The sequence below is a fragment of the Acomys minous genome (genome assembly GCF_964271855.1).
Source record: "Acomys minous genome assembly, chromosome: 15".
In the NCBI taxonomy this organism is placed as follows: Eukaryota; Metazoa; Chordata; class Mammalia; order Rodentia; family Muridae; genus Acomys; species Acomys minous.
The window spans coordinates 7,431,687-7,453,174 of record NC_140497.1 but is presented as its reverse complement, the minus strand read 5'-3'; the positions used below and the strand labels follow the sequence as shown (position 1 = coordinate 7,453,174).

Sequence of the window (21,488 nt, the reverse complement as noted above, 5' to 3'; positions counted from 1 at the left end):
AGGTGTGCACCATCAAGCCCAGCTGAGTTTGGAACAATTGAACTGGGCCAGGCAAATAAGAGGGGCAGGCACTAGTTGTGGAAATTCCACGTGCTTTTTTTGTGCTAGCATTCAATATAGGAAAGTATGATTTCACATATGGGCATGGCTGTTACACAGATTTCTTCATTTTACTTCTACTGATAACATAAAAGTAACAAAAGATACATAAAGGACACTACTCCAAGACTCTACATTTACACTAGATTCAGACATAAGCTCGACCTCTAATGGCATTACTGGAAATGCTAAGGACTCCTTGGTGAGATCACATGAATAAAAAGAGGAAGCTGGCACTTACGGTTTCCTTCATCTGAATTTGATTGATCTTTATTCTGAACAACTTGTGTCTGAAGTCTCCATTGAAAATGAACTTATCTCCATCTTCTACCTCCTTTCCTTTGGGACTTTTAATCAGAACCCGTGCTTTACCACAGGCGAGAGACTGCAGTGTTCTTCTCAATTCACTGTCCTCTGTGGGAGGCAAAGGAGGCAAGAATTGTCACAAAACACGAGAGACCCAGCAATGACAGAAACCATGGGTGTGACAGCAGAGTCTACACCTTCTGTTAATTTCTTTCCCCTAGTGCTGCAGATGGAACCCAGGGTCCTGTGCATGCCACTGAGCTACACCTTTAATCCAAGCAACTTGGAGGCAGAAGTAGGTGGATCTCTGTGAGTTCCAGGGTAGCCAATGTGACATGACTTCCAAAACAAACAAACAAACAAACAAACAAACAAACAAACCCCAAAGTCTTAAGGAGTCTTCTTACCTATGCCAGTGGCCATTTTTATTTCCTCAAAGCTGAATCCATCCCCCTCGTTGAACATGAGCAGCACCAGTGTCTGGAAGAGGGATACCTGGAACTCCTTCTTCCCCTTTAAGAAAATGGAGCCATCATAGAAGCTGAGCTTGGACACTTCGCAAGTCACAACATGCTGCTTTGTATGTACTGTTTTCTGGGGAATTCAGAACTGACTAACAGCCACCAAGTAAGAAGAAATTATGTTACTGATCATAAAAGAATGAAATAATTATTGGGTATTACACTTGTCTTGGTGCTGGACATGACAACATATGCTTATAAGCCAGCAGTGAGAGGCTGAGGCAGGGGATCCTGAGCATTACTTTCCAGGCATCAGGCCTATTTGTCTGTTGCTGTTACTGTTTTTAAGACAATGTCTTTCTATATAACCCCAGGGTGGCCTTGAGCTTTCTCTCATGTCTCTGCCTCTGGAGTGCTGGGCTCATGAACAACCACCATGACACATGGCTTCCTGAAGCTTTGGGTGGGTAGCAATGGGAATCCTAGAGGCTTAGGCGAAGCACGGGGAGGCCTCAGAATGCTCTCCAACACCTTGTTCAAAACAGGAGTAAAAGGTCAATATGTACCTCTGCTCAGCTGCTCTGTGGGGGCAGATTCTGCCTTAGGATATCCCACGTCTCTTTTTCTTTTTTTCTGGTTTTTCGAAACAGGGTTTCTCTGTGTAGCCATGGCTGTCCTGGACTTACTTTGTAGACCAGGTTGCCCTTGAACTCATAGCAATCCACCTGCCTCTGCCTCCCTGAGTGCTAGGATTACAGGTGTGTGCCACTGTGTCCTGCAGCATAGGTGATTTGTATACTAAAGTTAGATTTGAACATGAAAGCTTTTTCCCATGCATTGCCTGGTGACATGTATCTTTCATATATGTGTGTAGCGCACGCGCGCACACACACACACACACACACACACACACACACACACACCCTGGCACATTCACTTGCAGACACGGAAAGTGGTTACTTCCTAGAACTGGAACTAAGGCAGTAAAAGGTAGGTAACCTGGGTTTTGGTCTGCATGGTCAAACTTCCACATGCCACTATCCATGATACTGCACAGCTCAACTCTGCCTGCAGCTACACCTGCAGTCCCTCTCCAGGGTCCACCAGCATCTTAGCCTATAGCCATACTAACTATGTTTTCTTTTTCTTTCTTTCTTCCTTTTTTTAAAAGATTTATGAGATAGATATGAGGACATCCTATTAGGACTCTAGGCAAGAGAAATATGGGAGAATTGGGAAACAGAAGGATCCAGAGGGTCCTAGAAACCTATAAGAAGAACATTATGACAGGCAGATCTGAGCCCAGGTGTTCTGCTCAAACTATGGCACCAACCAAGAACAATATATGCAGTAAACATCAAACTCCTACCCAGATCTAGCCAATGGACAGGACATTCTCCACAGTTGAGTGGAGAGCGGGAACTGACTTTATTATTTATACAATATTCTGCCCATATGTATACCTGCAGGCCAGAAGAGGGCACCAGATCTTATAGATAGAACTAAAGGCGTGTGCCACCACGTCTGGCTAACCCTTGCTATTTTTATTGACCAAGAAAAGCTACTGCTGAATCATACTGAAAAATCTTGCCTTTCATTGTTATGGAAATTTAACACCAATCTGAAAATTCTCCTAACATCCTGCCAAAAAGGAAGAAACAGGAGCACAGGACAAAGAACTGACCTCTTTAAACTCTGCCTTCAACACTGCGTGCCCCAGTGTTGTCTGCCACTGCAGCTTCCGGCCACTGTGCTTGCCCAGGTAGAATGTCTTGAAAACTTCCTGAAGTCTCACCATCTGCCAAAACAAGAGACACATAGGAGACACTGAGCACATATATTCTGACGATAACAAAGCTCTGTTTTTTTCCTATATATCTATTTATTATGGCAAAGCCATTTATCTATTTATTTGGTTGGTGAGGGTTTTTGTGTGTGTGTGTGTGTGTTTTTGTTTTTGTTCTTTGTTTTTTTGAGACAGAGTTTCCATCTGTAGCCTTGGCTGTCCTGGAACACTGTAGACAAGCTGGCCTCAAACTCAAGAGAGATCCAGAGATTAAAGGTGTGCACCACTACCGACCGTCACCTGACAGAACTTACAGGCTGCAGAGCTCCGCTGAAAATGCAGCTCCAGGCCGACAGGTGTTCTCTACATTTTACATGCTACCTGTGGCGATGTTCACGGGCTCAGATCTCACAGTTCCCTATGATGACATCTTGCTTTTGTCTATTTTGGTGCTCAACACTCAGGCTCCACCCACTCCTACTACTCACTGCCATCAGCATATGTGGCCATCCTGGGTCAAATGGTGCCTGTACCCAGTGCATGTCCTTTCCCTCTGTCACACACTGTCATAGTTTGTACCGACATGGCTGGAGGGGCTCAGGTGCTCCAGGAGTGGCTGCCAGTGATGGGCTTTGTAAAGCAACTGAACCATGAGGCCCTGACATTATCATGAGTTGAGCTGTCAGAGGCAGGGCCTGTGTGGAGGAAGCAGGGCACAGGGGATATGCCTTTGAATGTATTGCCTGTCCCTGTCCTCTCTTGGGCCCATGAGATGAGCAGCTTTGATCCTAACAGCTTATGTTGCTGTGATGCTCTTGTCTCAAAGCAGTGGATCCAGGTGACCTTGGGCTGTAATCTCTGAAACTATGAACAAAGGAACCTTCACTCCTGTAAGTGCTTTCTCTCAAGTACTGTCACAGTGACAAAAAGCTGACCAGCAGGACAGTCAGGGATGCATGCAGAGAACGGACTAAAGGGCCTCACAGGCACCGAGGTTGTGAGCATGGCTTAGTGGGCTCTAGCAGCTTGGCTATCTTTCCTGAACCCCTTCTCTACTTGATGTCCTATCACAGGCAGCCTTCTGACCATGGCCTCCCAGCCTCTGTAATTAACTTACGCAGATTCAGGAATTCTGTTGCAGCAACAACAGAAAACAAACTAAGACAGATACTTTCAAGAAAGTATAAAGAGATCTCACAGAATATATTTGCATCTCACTTCTCTGCTAAGAGTCAAGCATCCAGAACATGTGAAGAACACAACACAAGACACCTCAAAAATGGACTTGAATAGACAGTGCCCCAAAGTTCCCAAGTGTCCGGCACACATGAAAAGATGCCTTGCATCATCATCAGGCAGACATCACCTCTCACCCACTGAGGCAGGGTAAGTTGCCCACACTGCTCAGCTCCATTAAAAGCAGAACCCATCTATCCAGAAGTGAGCACAGGCATTCACAACCATCTTCACGAACACATCGTTCATGACAGTCCAAATGCAGAAGGAGCCTGAAGGCCCATCCTTCAATGAGCCACTGAGCAGACTGTGACAGAGCTGTAAGAGGAGCAAAGCACCAGCATGCACTGTGCCATGAGGAGTCCTGGAGCAGCAGCAATGCCAGCACATATGTGCACATCACACAGGAGCCTGAAACCATGGGCCGGCAAGGGCAAAAACTCATACAGAAAGCAGAGTGGCTGCAGCCCAAGGGGACGAGATGAGGGAGGCCACCCGAGGGTATAGAGCTTTTCATCTCTTTACTGCACCACCATAACAAGGAAAATCCTACATGAAGGTGTATTTTGACACAGTTGAAAAATACAGCATCAGGAAAGGCTCCAAGATCATCTGCTGGGAAACAAAAATGTCTTCAAAGACAACGAAGATATGGTCCAAGGAGGCAGATGAAAGATCTGGGATGGTGTAGGCATCAAAGCAAGTAAATAAGAACCCAGGAGTTCAGTGAGAGACCTAAAAACAAGTATACATTAAATGGAGAATAGAGACTTTTTCCTTAGAGCAGAATGTCAGCTTCTAAACAGAGGGACTCGACAACCAACTCCACTCATCACAGTGAAGCCAGTTCAGATAAGGGTCATCATGCAGGGGGCAGATGAGCAGTCTACACCGCCCTGAACAGCTCTCTGCAAAGTTACTGTTTACAGAGAGAACACTCACAGCAGGGTAAAAAAAAAAAAAAAGGACCCAATATCACAAGACACCTCAACAACACCTGCAGAACACTGATCCAGAGGCTGAGATGTGGTTCTGCCTGTGCATCCTGGGATTAGTGGGGTACCATAATACTGTGAGTCAATGTTCGATGCTGTGACAAATACTTGAGAAAAACAACTAGAAAGGAAGCATTCATTTTGGGTCGGTTTCAGGCTGTAGTTTGGAGGCATTATCACTCTTAGGGCTGTGGCAAGGCAGAAAGGCCCTGGAGAAGGGGGTGGTGGAGCAGTGCTGCCTCCTTCCTAGTGTCCAGGAAGCAGCAAGCAGTGATCAAAGGCAGCAGTGCCAGGGTATATTTGCCTTCTCCAACTACATCCCACTCTCTTCCACAATTCCACGACCTTCTTATAGTCGTGACATATGAATCCATCAGCCAACTCAAACAGGTCTGAAACTCTTGATATACTCCTCTCTAGAAATGTCCTCACAGACACATGCAGAGACATGCTTTGCTAATCTATGTCAGTGCCCATCCAATCGTGCTGACCACCCAAGACTGACCATGGCAGCTACTACGGGTACACTTGAGGCAGCTGGCAAAGCTTGGATGAAGGACTCACATTAGTGAGCATTTCCTGATCAGAGGTGCTTGGGAGCAATTCTGGAAGGCCTGCGCTGAGGCAGTGAGCCCACTGAACAGGAAAGAGATGCCATCCACACAGCCAGTGCTAAGCAGGCGTTCCAGGAACCATCCTGCACACTTTCATAAGTTTGGACATTTCAGAACAAGTCAACACCTTGTAGTGTCCTGAGAGGCTACTGGACAGGAGAAATGAATCTCAGGACCAAGCACGGCTACCAGGGCAGAGGCAACACGGACGCTGTCTGGAAGAGGTACTGCTGAGGCACAAACATGCCTGAAAACAAAATGAACACAACTCCAGTAGTCAAGGCTATGTATGGCACATGGCAGGTGCAGGCAGATCTCAGGCAGTGGGAACACCTGGCCAGGTCTAGATTAGTTCTATGAGAAGGAATATGGAAGCATGGGGCACCACATCCAGCCAAGGGGAAAGCAAACATGCTAGCTGCATGCTGAGCTACACAGCTGTCTCTGTGGTGTGTGGACCCTTAGGGCAGAGATGGAGACAAACAGAGAACATCACAGAGGCCAGTGGGGTCCAAACAATGAAACTGAGAACACAGTCTTGGATCTAAAAAGTTTCAGGAGGGAGCAGACCAGGTCCCACCAGAGAACTGCAAGGGGCAACCTGACCCAGTTTCTGAGTCTCTGTCTGCTGGAAAGGCCCTCACCCTTGTGCTGAGGACAGAGTCACTGAGTCTCTGTCTGCTGGAAGGGTCCTCACCCCTGTGCTGAGGACAGTCACTGGGCCAGGTGGCCTGCCCTGCCCCTCCTCTTGGAACCACTGACTGTGTGGCCTGTGGGTTTTAGCCTCTCGACTCCACTGACTGTGTGGCCTGTGGGTTTTAGCCTCTCGGCTCCATTGACCGTGTGGCCTGTGGGTTTTAGCCTCTCGGCTCCATTGACCGTGTGGCCTGTGGAACCCACAGCTCCATGGCCCACTTCAGGTTCTCCACACACTTCAGATCATCGTCAGTGCAAAAGCCCTGACACCACCATGACCAAGGTGCTGACATCAATCTGTGATACAAATGAAGATCATCCAGGTAAGCTATCACAAGCGTCCTTGCTGATGGAGAGCAAAAGGACATGGCCTATGAGGAAGGTGTCTCTATGGCCGAAGAGGCCATTTTCTTGTTTTTGTTTTTTGTTTTGTTTTGTTTTTTCGAGACAGGGTTTCTCTGTGTAGCCTTGGCCATCCTGGACTCACTTTGTAGACCAGGCTGGCCTCGAACTCACAGTGATCCGGCTGCCTCTGCCTCCTGAGTGCTGGGATTAAAGGCGTGCGCCACCACGCCCGGCTGAAGAGGCCATTTTCAAACACTACCTTCAAGGGATGAGCAAACATGGAGAGAGTGACTTGAAAATCTCTCTCCCACACCACTAAGGTAACAAACAGGCCTGGCCTAAGTGGGCTTGCTGACCACTCACCTCTGGAGGGAGGTGCACTTCCATGGGCGTGTAGGTCGGCCAGTAGCCCATGGTCAGGATGTTCACTGTAAGGTCAATGGGGCCTGGTGCACTTTGGTTCTGCATATGCTAAAAACAAAGACATACAAGACAAAGTAAGTAGACAAATAATGCACCAAAGAAGAAACGGTATGTACATGTATATAATTTTATGTATAATACATGTAACTTTTTTTTTTTTTTTTTGGAAACAAGGGCTCTCTATGTATCCCTGGTCATCCTGGAACTTGCTTTGTAGAAACCAGGCTGGCTTTAAACTAAGAGATCTGCCTGCCTCTGCCTCCCAAACGCTGGGATTAAAGGTGTACACCTCTGAGCCCAGCTTGGAAACTGCGATTTTTAGAACAGTTTCACATGTGGACCTGTTTCAGTCTTTGGAACATTGTGTTCCAATGTCACTGGAATGGTTTTCTTTACTCAGTGTGTGCTACAAATGTAACAGATTGTTAGACCCACTGCACCAGTTTTACTGAAGAACAACTCACTTGCTTGAAGTGAACCATGATGTCTTTGGAAAGCTCCATGTCCTTGAACATGCCCTCCAGCTTGCTGGTAAACGCAGCTCCACACTCTGCGTACGTGAAGGAAGGGTGAGAAAGAGCCGGCATGGCGCCCGCCCGGGGAGCGGCCCGCCCTGAGCTCACCGTGCTTCAGCTTCGACAGCATGGACTTCTCTGCATCCACTGACGCACTCTTCCCCACCAGCAGCCTTTTTGCTAAGTCTTTCTTATAAAATGCTTCAAAGACATCTTTACCTGTGCAAACAGGAAAAGCAAGACCTGAGACAGCTGGTATACACGTGGCACTCCACTGCCCAGAAGCTCCTTGGCACTACTTCCAGGTCAGGGGAACATCTTTTCCTGGGTGCAGGTCTGCACGCTCATCTGGCCACTTTGCACCCCCTTTCTCACCATGGATGAAACGAAACAGAATCATGATCTTGTCCAGGATCCTCTCCAGCTCTTCATCTGTTGCTTCTTTGTTGCCTGCTCGTAACTTGGAATCCACGTGCTTAGCTGGAAGAGCAAGAATTCCAGTTAGAAAATGGTTGTGGGGTTAAAGCAGTAGAGATACTGCTGGAGGTCAGACCCCCAGCATTAGAGGTACAGATGGTTGTGATCTGCCACGTGGGTGCTGGGAATGGAACCCAGGTCTATTGGAAGAGCAGAGGTGCTCTTAACCACTGAGCCATCTCTCCAGACCCTGAATTTTTAAATGGCAGGCATGCATTTCTTTTCTAACCTTAGATTTCACACAAGGGTTTTAGGACACAGTGCCATAGCCACCACAATGCACCCTTTTCCAATCTGCTGTAAGAAAACTCAGCTGGCTTTCTGAGACTTCTCCTGAGGTCTCAGGTGCCAAGGCCATGGTGTGCACTCAGGGGTAAGGACATTCCAACTGGGATGTCCTGCTTCTGAGGAGCCAAAGTCTTCTTGGTGGTGGTGTACATGATGGACCGGACTGCCAGGCATACCCTCATGACAGAGCCCAGGACTTCTGGAAGCCCAATCCCTGGGTTGTTAGTTCTCCATGGAAACACAGAAGTCTGGTTAAACAGCCACTGGGTTGCTCTGGCTTTTTATTAGTTCTATTCTTTTTTTTAAAAATGATGTATGTAGTCAGGTGTGGTGGAGCACGCCTTTAATCCCAGCACTTGGGAGGCACAGGCAGGCAGATCTTTGTAAGTTCGAGGCCAGCCTGATCTACAAAGTGATGCCAGGACAGCCAAGGCTACACTGAGAAACCCGGTCTTGAAAAACAAAAACCAAACCAAAACACAAAAAGATGTGTGTGTACACACACACACACACACACACACACACACACACACACACACACAAGCATAGTGTGTGTGGTATATGCATGTACTTGCTTGTGCAGGTGTACAGAGGCCAGGGTGGGTCTTGGGGCATTTCCTCAACCACTTTTTTTTTTTTTTTGAGACATGGCCTGAACCTGAAGCTCAATGATTTGGGTAGTCCAGCGGGCTGCAAGCTTCTGAGATCTGTCTTTATGGCCCTAGCACTGGGGAACAGAGTCCACCCCACCATTGCCGGTTTTACATGAGTGCTGGGGATTTGAACTCAGGTCTTCATGCTTTTATAGCAAATATTTTACCCATGAGTCTTCTTCCCAGCCCCCTTTTATTTTATCTTCTTTTCTTATTGTGGAATATTATGGCCATGCACGCAAATGAGAGCTGCTCTGTGCTGTTACACCACACTCTCCTAGGGTCACTCTCTGCCCTTCTATGAAGTCAGTGAGACTTTACTAACTAGTGGGGTTAACGGGCTCCGCGGATCATCCTGGTGATATTTAATAACCACAGAGCATCAACAGAACAAAGTCCTCATGAACACAGCTGCTCGGGCTGCAGCTCAGGACAGGGACGGCCATGACCATCGAGGCAGGTCTAGAGCTCTGTCAACCCAGCTCCTCAAGCCTCCCACTCTGTGTCTGAGACCTGCGGCTTCAGGCGTACTCTAATAAGGCCTCAACCTGATCGGGAAAAATATGTGAAGTTTTTGGTTTTTTGAGAAAGAAATTCATTATGTAGGCTCTGCCTCCTAAGTGCTAGGATCAAAGTGGTGAGCAGCACCACATCCAGCCTTCATTTTACTTTTTTGAGACAAGGTCTTATCATATCTGGTCTGGAACCTGCCATGTAGACAAGACTAGCCTTCATCTGTGAAACTCACAGAGATCCACCAGTCCTCTGCCCACAGAGGGTTCAGGTCAGAGGCATGTGCCCACACCTGGCATTCTTTTCCTATATTTAAAAAGCATTTAAGAGGCCAGCATGGTGGCTAAATGGGAGAGGTGCCTGCTGCCAAGCTGAGTCAGTCCCCATGACCCACGTGGTGCAAGACTCATGAATGCCCTCCGGCTTGCACTTGCGTAGGAACACACATGGATAATGTAAGTACATTTGTCTAAATGTAAGTCAGGAAGAGCATCTGGGCTGTTTTGCTACCAATGAGCTCTGCAGGCTTGTTTGGTCTCTTGTTGATGAACGTCTCGAAGGACTCCTTCATCAGGTTGATGAAGCGTTCGTTCCGCTGGAAGCACACCTCCACCACATGGTCCACCTTGTCCTTAAAGTCCAGCAGGTCTTGGACCATGTCCTTATCTTTCTCAGGATTAATGACAATGGTTGTCCCAAAGGTCTATAGAAACAAGAAACCACCAAGTCAGCAACAGGTCTCAGAAGCTAAAGAATCTCTTCTGTCTCACAACATGGTGGCGGGCATGGTTTCCCCACTGGATACTGGCAGTGCCCTCTCTATAAGTGGCCATAACTGTGGATATCTTTAGTAATCCCTTGGGCAGGTGGCGCCTGGAGGATGCTGAGTGGTGCTGTACTGGAAAGTGAGGGGCACAATGCCTGGAACAGAGAGGTAGACTGAGGCAGTAAATTTTAACTTGGGCTTAGAAACACAGCAGTAGACAGACAAAACTGCTATACCAATAACGCGTGTAGCAGGTCGCAGTGAGCAGAGTCACGCATGATAAGCAGATAAACCAGTGGCTGCTGCTGGACCGAGGTGCGCATCGGTTCAGTGAGCAGAACCTGCCTGATAAGTAAACACACTACGGACTGCTGCCAAAAAGTATGGCTGTGGAACTGAGAAGGCATTCACACGAATGGGTGAGAAGCTGTTATCACTACACTGCAGGCGTCCGCCTGGACAGTGGCCATCACTGCTGGTGTCATCTTAGAAAACATCCATTAGGTGATCTGGAAAATGGGAGAGCAGATGACCCCTCACAAGGGTTCCCTTCCCTCTGTAGGGTGCATCGAGGTGCCGCCGGTACCTTGATGTACTCGCTCCAGTGCTGCAGCAGAGCGTGCTGCCCTCCTTTCACCCGGCTGAAGAGCTGGTACATTTGTGTGAGGTCAGGCACCCTGTTCTCATCCAGCAGGTGGTCGAGCCCTAGTAGCATGCAGCAGGAAGGCAGCACTCATGAGTGAGAATACACACTAAGTACGGGGCTTGCAGACTTGCCGCATACACCAGCTACAGTGGCACACTTGTCTGATTAAATGCCTGAGATGGCTCATATAGGTGAATTTCATTTTTCTGAGTATTAATTCTGGGAATGTATTATTTACTTTCTCATTTCACTAAAGCCCTTATATTTCACAAAAATAATGAATCAAAAATATTTAGACAAGTATTTGCCCTGAGAAATTAATAATGCAAATTATTTGAGGTTTTTGTTTGTTTGTTGTTGTTTTGGTTTTTTGGAGGCAGGGTTTCCCTGTGTAGCCCTGGCTATCCTGGAAATCTCTTTGTAGATCAGGCTTGTCCTTGAACTCACAGAGATCCACTTGCCTCTGCTTCCCAAGTGCTGGGATTAATGGTGTATGCCACCACACCCAGTGAGGTTTTTTTCCCCCCACTATTAGTCAGAAAAAATATTTGTTGAAAGACTGTTCCAGAGTGGTGGCACACGCCTATAACCCCAGCACCTGGAGAGAGAGAGAGGCAGGTGGATCTTTATGAGTTTGAGGCCAGCCTGGTCTACAAAGTGAGTCCAGGACAGCCAAGGGTAACACAGAGAAACCCTGTCTCGAAAACCAAAAACCAAACCAACCAACCAAACAAACAAAAACAAAAAATTCAAAAGAAAAAAATCACTTAACACAATTTTGGGTGCATCTGTTTTTAGGTAGATAAATAGAATAGAGCGTCGAGTGAAAGTATGCACTTCGGTGGGCTTTTGTGTGGTGTCACTGAGAAACCCTGTAGCCAGATTTTTTACTACTTTGTGGGTTTCTTTTTCTCTCTTTCACCCTTCTCCACTCTTTCAATCCCCCAGCACTAGATAGGACAGAAAAGAGGATAGAGGGGCGTCTGAGTTCACTGGAGCAAGTTTGATCTTCTCAGACAGGTTGTCTAATTTCTTCTTCTCATTTCTTTGCACATGACTACTTGACAAACCACAACCAGCCACCAAGCAGTCAGCCCATGGGCAATCTCCCCTCTCAGGGGCCTAGCATTTATATAGCCTCTGAAAATTTCCCAGAATGCCAAACGCAGAAACTATCTGCAGCTGGCAAAACCACACCCCTGCTAGAGCACAAGGTAAATCATAGTCAGCTGCTGCAAAGCAGCCGCATATCCCCGCACATGGAATTAAAACAAAAACATATTCCCATAATATTTCTGTGTTTTGAAGAAACCAAAACTCTCACTAAAAAACCCATCCATCTAGTGTGCAGCCACAGACTATGGTGCCTGGGCAGCAGCAGCCATGTGAGCCTTGGTCTTTCTGCATGCAAAGCAGAAGAACCTCACAGGGACTGCTCTACATGGACAGCCTGTGGCAGCAGAGGCCTGGCACACTCTTCCTCTGGTTTTACTTGGCTCCTGTATGGAAGTCCCACATGGGTCTCACAGAGAGCAGCATTACTCTCTGGGCAGAGGAGAATCTACCAGATGTTGGGAGGAATGGTGCTCCCTCAAAAGGAAACCTTCAGACACTCAAAGCTCAAGAGAAGAGCTACAGTTTCCTATCACAACTAAATGACTTTAAATGGTGACACAGAACAATAAAGTTATAACAAGTTACACTGGTATCCAAGTGTTTAAAAAAGTGGCCTGTGTTCATTGTAATTTCTAGAGATGTAACTCACAGCGAAGGGGTGAAAAACAAAACAAAACAATAAGAAAGAAAGCAATGAAGACTGTGCTAAACGTGTCAACATTAAAGCCAAAAAGTACAGACCATAAAAAGTACGGTGGGAGGGGCTGAGGAGATGCTCAGTGGTTAAGGTCACTGGCTGCTCTTCCAGAGGACCCAGGTTCAATTCCCAGCACTCACATGACAGCTCACACCTGCCTGTAACTACATTTCCAGGGATCTGATGCCCTTTCATCAATGCACATAAAAAAATAAAATTAAATAAATTTTTAAAAAGTGGGGTGAGAGATGAAAATACTATGCTTTATGGCTTTAATATTATGTGCAAAGAGGTATAATACCCTCTAAAGACAGCTTTTAAGAAAGATATATTTATAAGCCCTAAGTCGTAACTGAGTAACTGGTTCTATTTAGAGAGCCCCTCCTACAGCTATTCTGAAGATAACAGAGCTATCAATCTAAATCCTACCCCTCTCCAATTAAGTCACCGTCGGGGAGAGCGTAGGCCTCTGTGCATGCTCATGGTGACCTGTGTACAGTTCATGAAGAACTAGAAGAGCTGAAGCTAACTTATGAAGTAACAGCACGAGATGCAGATGCTGGTGGCTCTTACGCAATCGGCATGCACCCATGCGTGCACGGAGACGTTGCACACAACAGGTGTTCTACATTACAGCACTCCATAGTGGGGATGGCTCTCCCACAAACGAAAACCGCACGCCTTTAGTCCCCACACTCAGGAGGCCTTAAAGGTCGAGGCCAGAATGGAGTACAAAGAGAGTTCCAGGACAGCCAGATCTACTACACAGACAATTCCTGTCTTGAAAAACAAACAAACAAGAAAAACAAATGAAAACTTTCCAAGGTAGTTTAGCATGCCAAGCAGGGCTGAAACTACCAGCATACAGTCTTTTTTTTTTTTTCTTTTTAAACTAACACTAGAGAACTGCATGCTGGCTAGGCAGTAGTGGTGCACAACTGTAATCTCAAGCCCTGGGGAGGCTGGGCAGGTGATCTCTGCCAGCCTGGTCTACAGAGTGAGTCCAGGACAGCCAAGCCTACACAGAGAAACCCTGTCCCCACCCCCAAAGGTCCAAGTTATGCGCCAAGGGTGGTGGTGTATACCTGTGGTCCTAGTTCTATCACTTAGCCATGTACTCCTTTGAGGGCTAACACATTCATTAAACAGGTGTCACAATAGTTTGTCTTACAAAAACCACAATTTCTGAAGTTACATACAATATTTCCAAAGTTAAAGATTAGAATCCCATTTAAGATCACACATGACTGGGAAACCCTACCTTTCTGTAGAATTGCTGTCAAATGTTCTCCTAACAGCTGCTTCTCCACACAGGCAATCAGTGGTTTCCTGTAAAAGCAAGCAAAGTGTCCATAGCGGAGGCTGGCTAGCTACCAAGGTGAGGTAAGTCACCGCAGGCAGCCTACAGACAAGCAGGCAGAGGGATAAAGAACAAGCTTTTTGTCAAGCTGACTGTTAATTATGGCTTTTGCTGATGACTCCAAAGCCAGATTTCATTGCAGTTTATTTTTTCCATCAGACAGGATCTCAATACATAGCCAAGCTGCTGTTGAACACATGGGTTTTCTGCCTCCACTACTCAGTGCTGGGCTTATAGGCATTCATCACCATTCCTGGCTCTTGCAGCAACATTTCTAAACACAACCTGCAGACTAACACAGCAGGTCATAGGGAGGTCCAGACCGGTTGGCAGTGAGCACTGAGGAGTCTGCCTGGGTGCGGCGGTGCACATGTGCTGTACACTGGGTTCTGATTATGACCTCTGCCCTTCATGGTTTGGTCTTGATCGGTGTCACTTGCTAAAGCTTCCTCAACTGCAGACATAAACCCTAAGGCAGAGCCTAGAGTCCTGAGGAGGGAGCCTAGAGAAGCAGTCTGGAAGCCAGCAGACCACATCTAGCCATGCAGCCTAAGCCATGCTTATGCCTACTCAGAGTGCTCTGGTCTGTGTTCACTGTCATGCTGACCTGCTCCTGTGCTGAGGCACCACCAGGTCTAGCATCCACGGAGTTAAGTATTTTCTGTGGCAAACTAGCAACTCTCTCATAATTTAGACCGACTGCTCTCCTCTATCACCGGCCACAATCTTGCTGCATTTACTCTGCCTTCCACTGTCTTAGCATCGCTCCTTACCTCTGTAATACAGGAAGTACTGGCAGCGCAGGCTTCTAGAGGTTGGCCCTTTCTACTTTTTGTCTCATCGTCTGCTCTAGGTCTGAGAAACTCCTACAGCTCCACCTCAACCTCATGATTACTGGGCAGGATTCTGCTCATGGAAACAGCCTGCTATGAGTCTGGGCACATGAGCACCACACAGAATGGGGCGGTGGAAAATGCGGCCTGACCACTACACAGGTACAGAAATGGTCTTCCTGGTGCTCCCTTTCTGCTCCCAACGCTCTGTCTGGAACTCACTATGTAGAACAAGTCAGCTCTTAACTCAGAGACCCATTCCTTCTTGGCCTCCCATGTGCTGGCATTACAGGGGCCCCACCATACCCAGCATCTTGGCTTTCTCTTGTTACTCATAACTCATTTTCTCTTTTCAGAAAATCACAGAGAATCTGTTTTATTCTAGGAATGATTAACTGTAGACGTTTCTCAAGCCTTCGTTTTAGAATTTCTAAGGAACACTACTGGGGTTTGGTGGCAAGTATTAGTGTTTTTTATTAAAAAAAAAGATTTATTTATTAATTATTATGAATACAAGGCTCTCTCTGCATGTACACCTGCAGGCCAGAAGAGGGAATTAGATCACATTAAAGATGGTTGTGAGCCACCGTGTGGTTACTAGGAATTGAACTCATGACCTCTGGAGGAGCAGTCAGTGCCCTTAACCTCTGAGCCATCTCTCCAGCTCCCCAAGTACTAGTGTTTTATGTTGTACACTGTGGACACACCACAGCACGTGTGGACACCAGAGGAAACCCTGAGGTGTCAGTTCTCTCCTGCTATGTGGGTCCTGGTGACCAAACTTGGGTCACCAGGCTTGGCAGCAAATCATCATCTTTATTTTTTTTTCCCCCCCGGAGACAGAGTCTCACTAAGTAGCCCTGGCAGATCTGAAACTTCCTATGTAGACCAGTATGGCTTTGCACTCAGAGATTCACCTGCCTCTGCCTCTTGAGCATTAGAATTAAAGGCATGCACCACTATGATAAGGAACATTTCAACCTACTTAAATCTCACAGCACTTATGGTGAAAGGCAGGGTTATATCCCACCCTCCATGAAAATGGAGTCCAGAGATGGGAGTGGCCCAACACTACCACTTTTGAGGGGAGCCCAGTATGGCCACTGCTTCTCCCTGGTTACTTCTGCTCAGCCTTCTATAGCCTCCTTTTAACTCATTTCTTCTATCAAATGGGAATGTGATGAGCACGTCAATACCCCTGAGCCACCCAGTATCTCCAGCACAGCTCTGGACTAGGACCCATGGCATCCCTCACTGAAAAGAGAACACGCTCTCTTTTTTATTTTTTTTAATTTAATTTATTTTATTTTTTTAATTTATAAAGAACAAGACTTTATTTAGGGACAGTTCTGGAGGCCCAAGGTCAAGGGGCAGCATCTAAGGACCTTCCGGCTAATGGGGACATGATGAGAAGAGCAAGCCAGGAGGAGGGAGGTTGAGAACATGCTCTCTGAAAAGTGCTGTTTCTTGAATTCACATGCAACATCTCCTGAGATTCTGACCCCTTCCTTCCTCTTGTCCCCAAACCCCACAAGGACTGGGCTTTGCATGGGTCACCATGTCTCCTTTGTGCTGCCCCCCATATTTCCATGTCCTCCCAGCAGTATGCAACACATGACATGTACAAACACACATGCTCTCTCCTTTTTTATTTCCCTAGCTGCTCATCAACTTAGAGTCTAGAGGAAAAAGACAAATGAAAGCAGAGTGCACTGTATCCTAAGAATGGCCTCATAGGACATCTCAGAAATCTTCCTGTGGGGGGAGGGGGCAGAGGACTTAGCAGCTAAGAGTGCACACTGCTGTCATCGAGGCCCAGGGCCCAGTCTCCAGCACTCACCTCAGGTGGCTCGTAACCACCTAAGAGCCCAGCTCTAGGGGGGATCTCACAGCTGGACTCCTCAGGCACCTGCACATACGTACCCACACAGTGCACACACTTAAAAGTAATAAAAAGCGTCTAAGTGAAGAGTCTTGTATTCAGTGACATTCTGTCCAGGCAAGCAAAGCACCAGAGGCTAAGGGTGTCACTTTCCTTGACCAGTCCACTCGTGGCAACATGTGGTAAGGAGTACAGTTTGCAATGGCTGAGCACAGACATACTACAGGCAAAGCATGGCCCTGGAAACAAACAGCCTCAGAGTACTGGGTCAATAACCAGAGGTGCGAGCTATTCCGACGTGCAGCCTGTGGGAAGGAAATGCTCTTGGTGATGGTACTTACTGTGTGCTGTGGTCTAAGTAAGTGATCACTCGGTCTGCTTCCTCTTCCAGGCGCTTACTCACATGGTTAAGGTATTCTGGGACCTTCCAAAAAACAAAACAATAACAACAACAACAAAAACATTTAACACATCAATGACAAAAACATTTCTCACATTATATTCATAGTTTTCTCATAAAATTGAAAAAAAAAACAGCAAACACATTAAATTCAAATAATAATAACTGGGGGTGGGCAGGGTGGGAGGATGTGTGAGAGACAACTGGGTTGAGAATCACCTCTAAAATTAGGGCCCAGTTGCACTCACTGCCTACTACAAAGTGTTGGGGGACATGATATACCCTAGTGGGCTCATATGGGGGAGGCACTAGTAGTCCCTGGGAAGATAGCCCAACACTTACTGGCAACCTAGCACCCAAACATGGTGCTCTCAGAGGTCAGTTGTCCAGGGGTGAGTGGAGTCCTTAGGGCCACCTGACAGCACACTGCAGCTAAACTACAGCCTGACTGGCTGGGCCCAACTTGTAAGTGCTCAGGGCTCCTTCAGGACTGGACTCCAGTACTCAGGAAGCTGCTCAGCGGGCCTGGGGTGACACTGCTGCTGTCACATATGCTTCATCACATGTATTATTGGAGAGAATTCGCTACCAATGCCTTACACACATGAACCTGTAGATCTTTTTACATTCATCTTTCACAGTTAGGATTTACTCCTTATCCTCTTGCTTACACATGCGCTTCACTGCTACTTCATAAACCACTTAGAGGGAGGGGAAAGCAGGAAGGAAGCTCCTAAGGGAAAGAGTAACTTCTTTCTACAGCAAGCAGTTCACTCCTGAGGACTTGAGGAGACTTAGCAAATGTGTGCCTATGAAAGAGCGCAGTCCCAGGCCCCCAGGGCCCCGCAGGGTGGGCTAAAGCCAAGTGCAGTTGCACATCTCACCTCCCTGTCTTGCATCAGCCTCTGGCCTTCTGCGGCATATAGACAGTTCGTCTCTTCCAAGAACTTCAGTTCAAACGAGTCCTTGTATACCTAGAGAAAGAGTGGTTACGACGGGCGCCAGCCCAGGAACCTGCCTCCTCAAGCCCTTCCTAAGTCAGCAGGCTGCAGCTGGTGCTCACCATGTGCCACTGTGCTCTGCAGAACTTCTACAGGCCAGAGGCCCTGTTCGCTCTCAACACTGATATTTAGCCTTTGCACTTTGGTACTTGATTTTACCTTTGTTTATGGTGTATTTTCCATGGAAATTAGCATTTTTAAATAGCCATTCTTATCAGCATTCTTTTGTGGATCCTTGTGTAGTGTACCATTAGCCTCCATCAATCTCTCCTTAAGGACTAGATGATCACGTTTCCAACTCATCCTTTTGTGGTCCTATTCCCACATGTATCTCTGAAGCCCATGCTGACTCTGGGGCAGGCACCTGCAGGTGGCCGCTCCATGATCAAGACCAAGGCCTCACCTGGAGATCTGAGAGCATGCTTAACAGACTGCGAAGCAGGCTCCTGTCCACAGCCTCACCGCTTCGTTCACGCCCAATCAGCAGCAGGATCCCATCAATGGTCTTACTCTGCACCATCCTGTCGCTGATGATATGGTTCCTAAACAGCTCTAGGCCCATGTCCCTGACAGAGAAAGCAGAACTAGGTTCCGGTCCAGCCTTTGACGCTCTAGAACTTCACTTTGCTACATGTACCAGGCAAAAACTGCTGTTTACTAATTATACCCAGAGCTTGAAAAGTCCTCTTAGAAATGCTTGTTTGGCCACTCTAGGATGCCAATGTCTCTACCCTAAATGAGGCTGAATCCTAGATAGGTCATGCTGATCATCCTGAGGAGGTAATAAAGTATCTAGTGTTACCCAGGCACCCAATAATCAAATTGCTATTGTCGAATCTTCTGTCTTTGACCCATGGCTCACCATTCTTCGGTGAGCCACAAAGGTGTCACAATTCTGGGAACCACCACTACAGCTGCTCCCCTGGGTCCCCTTCCTTCTCCCTGTACTGTTCCCAGCAACCCCCTCTCTCTAGTATTTGGTTGTTTCCACAGAAAATAAATCTGAAATGACTTCAAGTTAACTGTACTGCCTCAGCTTAGAGCCCAGGAGTCCTGTGAAGTCTTTGTGCAGTGAAGGGCACCACTCTCCACTACAGAGGAGACAGCAGGTCTGCATCAGGCCCAGAACAGAGTGTGTGTGTGGAGGGGGGTCGGAGGACAATGACAGACTCACCAGATAGAAGGCAGCATAGAGTTCTGAAGGACATAGGTACGATCCAAAAACAAGAAGATGCTTCTGATCATGATCTGAAGACCAGAACGGAGTATCACTTACACATCTGTTCCCTCATTTACACAATTATCACATGAGATCAGAGTTTTTGGACCATCCTACATTAGCTGTCTTGAATGTAACAATCACTTCTTGATGGAAAACCCTCATTTTTATAAATTTAACCCTCTTCCTCTCTACCCCCCCCTCCCCCCTGCACCCCTCAACCCATCCTGGTATTTCTATTGAATACAACAGCCCAGACTGCAGGGATTTTTAAAGCACACAACCTCGAGGAACCTGACATTTGACTGTCTCCTGACTGCTGAAACAATGAAGCTTTGGGACAGCTGAACGCTAAGCTCTAGTCTTTCTTGGTTTTTGAGATGGGAGTCTCATGACCTTACACTCCTTATTTTCCTGTTTCTACTTCCTAAACGTGGTGATTATAGGCACATATAGAACCTCTATTCCTGGCTTAATTTTCTAACAATAGGTCTTGCTACACTGTCTTGATGTTCTTGGGCTCTACTGCAGGTAATGCGCTGCTGAAGCCATGTGCTTGCCAGCTGTCACCGACCCCCCCCTTCTGATGAGACTCACTAACACTTGAAAACACTTTCCCTAGTGGACCTTCTTGTTTTTTACATCCACATGGCTCAAAATGCTCTTCTTTAGAAAGCAAGCATTCAGTCTACTTGAAGAAGCCACATAGACTATCTTCTCTCATAGGCCACCAACAGCTGGTACACATAAAAACTCCTATGTGTGGGGCTGGAGAGATGGCTCAGGGGTTAAGAGCACCGACTGCTCTTCCAGAGGTCCTGAGTTCAATTCCCAGCACACACATGGTGGCTCACAACCATCTATAATGAGATCTAATGCCCTCTTCTGGCCTGCAGGTGTACGTGCAGGCAGAGCACTGTATACATAATAAAAAATACATAAATCTTAAAAAACAACTCACATGTGTGAAGTCAAATTAGACACATGTACAGAGTCCTCCTGAGACCTGGGGAAGCTCTCCTACAAGCACACAGTGGCTGCAGAGCTGGCCAGCGCCTTCTCCTACAGGAAGATGAGGAGCTCCCCTTCCCACGCCATGCTACTGCTCAGTGTAGTGAAGGGTCCCTGAGCTCAGGCCTTAAGCTGGTGGAAAAGCAGCTGCTCAGAACTCACCTTCATTCTGTCTAGAGCAGTGGCTTGCAAGGCCAAAGTACAAGTGAGCAGGCATGGGTGAACCAAGGCTGAAGGGCTGCAAACTTACCATTTGTCTGCAGTGATCTTGCCAGCATGTGTTAATCTTCTTTAGAAATAAAACGCTGTCTAGTGAGTCTGTGCAGACCTGCTAAGGAAACTTCAAACACACCGGTCCAGTCCATTTTGTAGCTCTCACTCTAAGCTCAGTATCCTTCCCTGCTCGATGCCCTTCTAGTAAGACTGAAAGGTTAGACTATCGTCTGTACTGTGTGCCCCTAAATGCACAGTGGAGTCCTAGCCCTAAGGCAATAGTACCAGGCGGTATACAAGACACCCCTACTGCAAACAGGAAGCTCTTACTAGATGAAGATGACTAGGTTGTCAGAGTAAACATCCATGGCTAATAAGCCAGTTTACAGACAGATCAACAGAGACCCGCAGCTCCCAGACCGCAGTGTGAATTCCTAGCCTGTGCCCACTGCGCCTCAGTTCCTGTTTGCAGTAACCTATGTGACTCAGCCAATGCCCTTGGATCTGTCTCTCACGGCCCCACCTTGGCTCCTGTTCTCTTTGTTCTCTGCAGGGTTACCTTCTGTTCCTGCCCGCTGACACTCATACCAGGCCTGCGTGCTTCATCTGGGTGGCAGGCCCTCACCTCACTGAGGGCCACAACTGAACATAACTCTACAATGGACCTTCTAGAGCTGGTGTCTGGTGGGGCCAGGGTGTTTCACAGTCAAAAAGTGTGTACTGAATAGTAACAGCAGGGAACTGGCAGCTCAAGAGTGGTAGAAGTTTGCCCAGTAAGAACTCAGAACACTAACATGAAGTTGCATCTATGACTAAATTATGCACTCAGCTGAATTCTTAAGTGTGCCTATATATGTTTGGGATTTTGTGTGTGCTTTTGGGACAGTCTCTCTCTAGGCAAGACTGGCCTCAAACACAGCTCTTTCTTACTCAGTCT

The 21,488-nt window shown here is 47.1% G+C and overlaps 1 protein-coding gene across 2 annotated transcripts in view; it reads right to left on the bottom strand.

Moving 5' to 3' along the window:
• Positions 1 to 21,488, bottom strand: part of CUL4A (cullin 4A) — a 42,684-nt gene that overhangs the window by 4,426 nt on the left and 16,770 nt on the right. For both annotated transcript variants that reach the window (XM_084759507.1, XM_084759508.1), the window contains 15 exons: positions 20,589 to 20,658; positions 19,283 to 19,356; positions 18,512 to 18,674; positions 17,992 to 18,081; positions 17,049 to 17,131; positions 13,894 to 13,961; positions 10,760 to 10,878; positions 9,918 to 10,110; positions 7,852 to 7,956; positions 7,585 to 7,695; positions 7,426 to 7,511; positions 6,902 to 7,009; positions 2,551 to 2,664; positions 813 to 918; positions 341 to 513 (listed from right to left, as the gene is read on the bottom strand). In XM_084759507.1, coding sequence (XP_084615633.1) covers positions 341 to 513; positions 813 to 918; positions 2,551 to 2,664; positions 6,902 to 7,009; positions 7,426 to 7,511; positions 7,585 to 7,695; positions 7,852 to 7,956; positions 9,918 to 10,110; positions 10,760 to 10,878; positions 13,894 to 13,961; positions 17,049 to 17,131; positions 17,992 to 18,081; positions 18,512 to 18,674; positions 19,283 to 19,356; positions 20,589 to 20,658 — 1,663 coding nt within the window. The remainder of the gene's footprint in view (positions 1 to 340; positions 514 to 812; positions 919 to 2,550; positions 2,665 to 6,901; positions 7,010 to 7,425; positions 7,512 to 7,584; positions 7,696 to 7,851; positions 7,957 to 9,917; positions 10,111 to 10,759; positions 10,879 to 13,893; positions 13,962 to 17,048; positions 17,132 to 17,991; positions 18,082 to 18,511; positions 18,675 to 19,282; positions 19,357 to 20,588; positions 20,659 to 21,488) is intronic.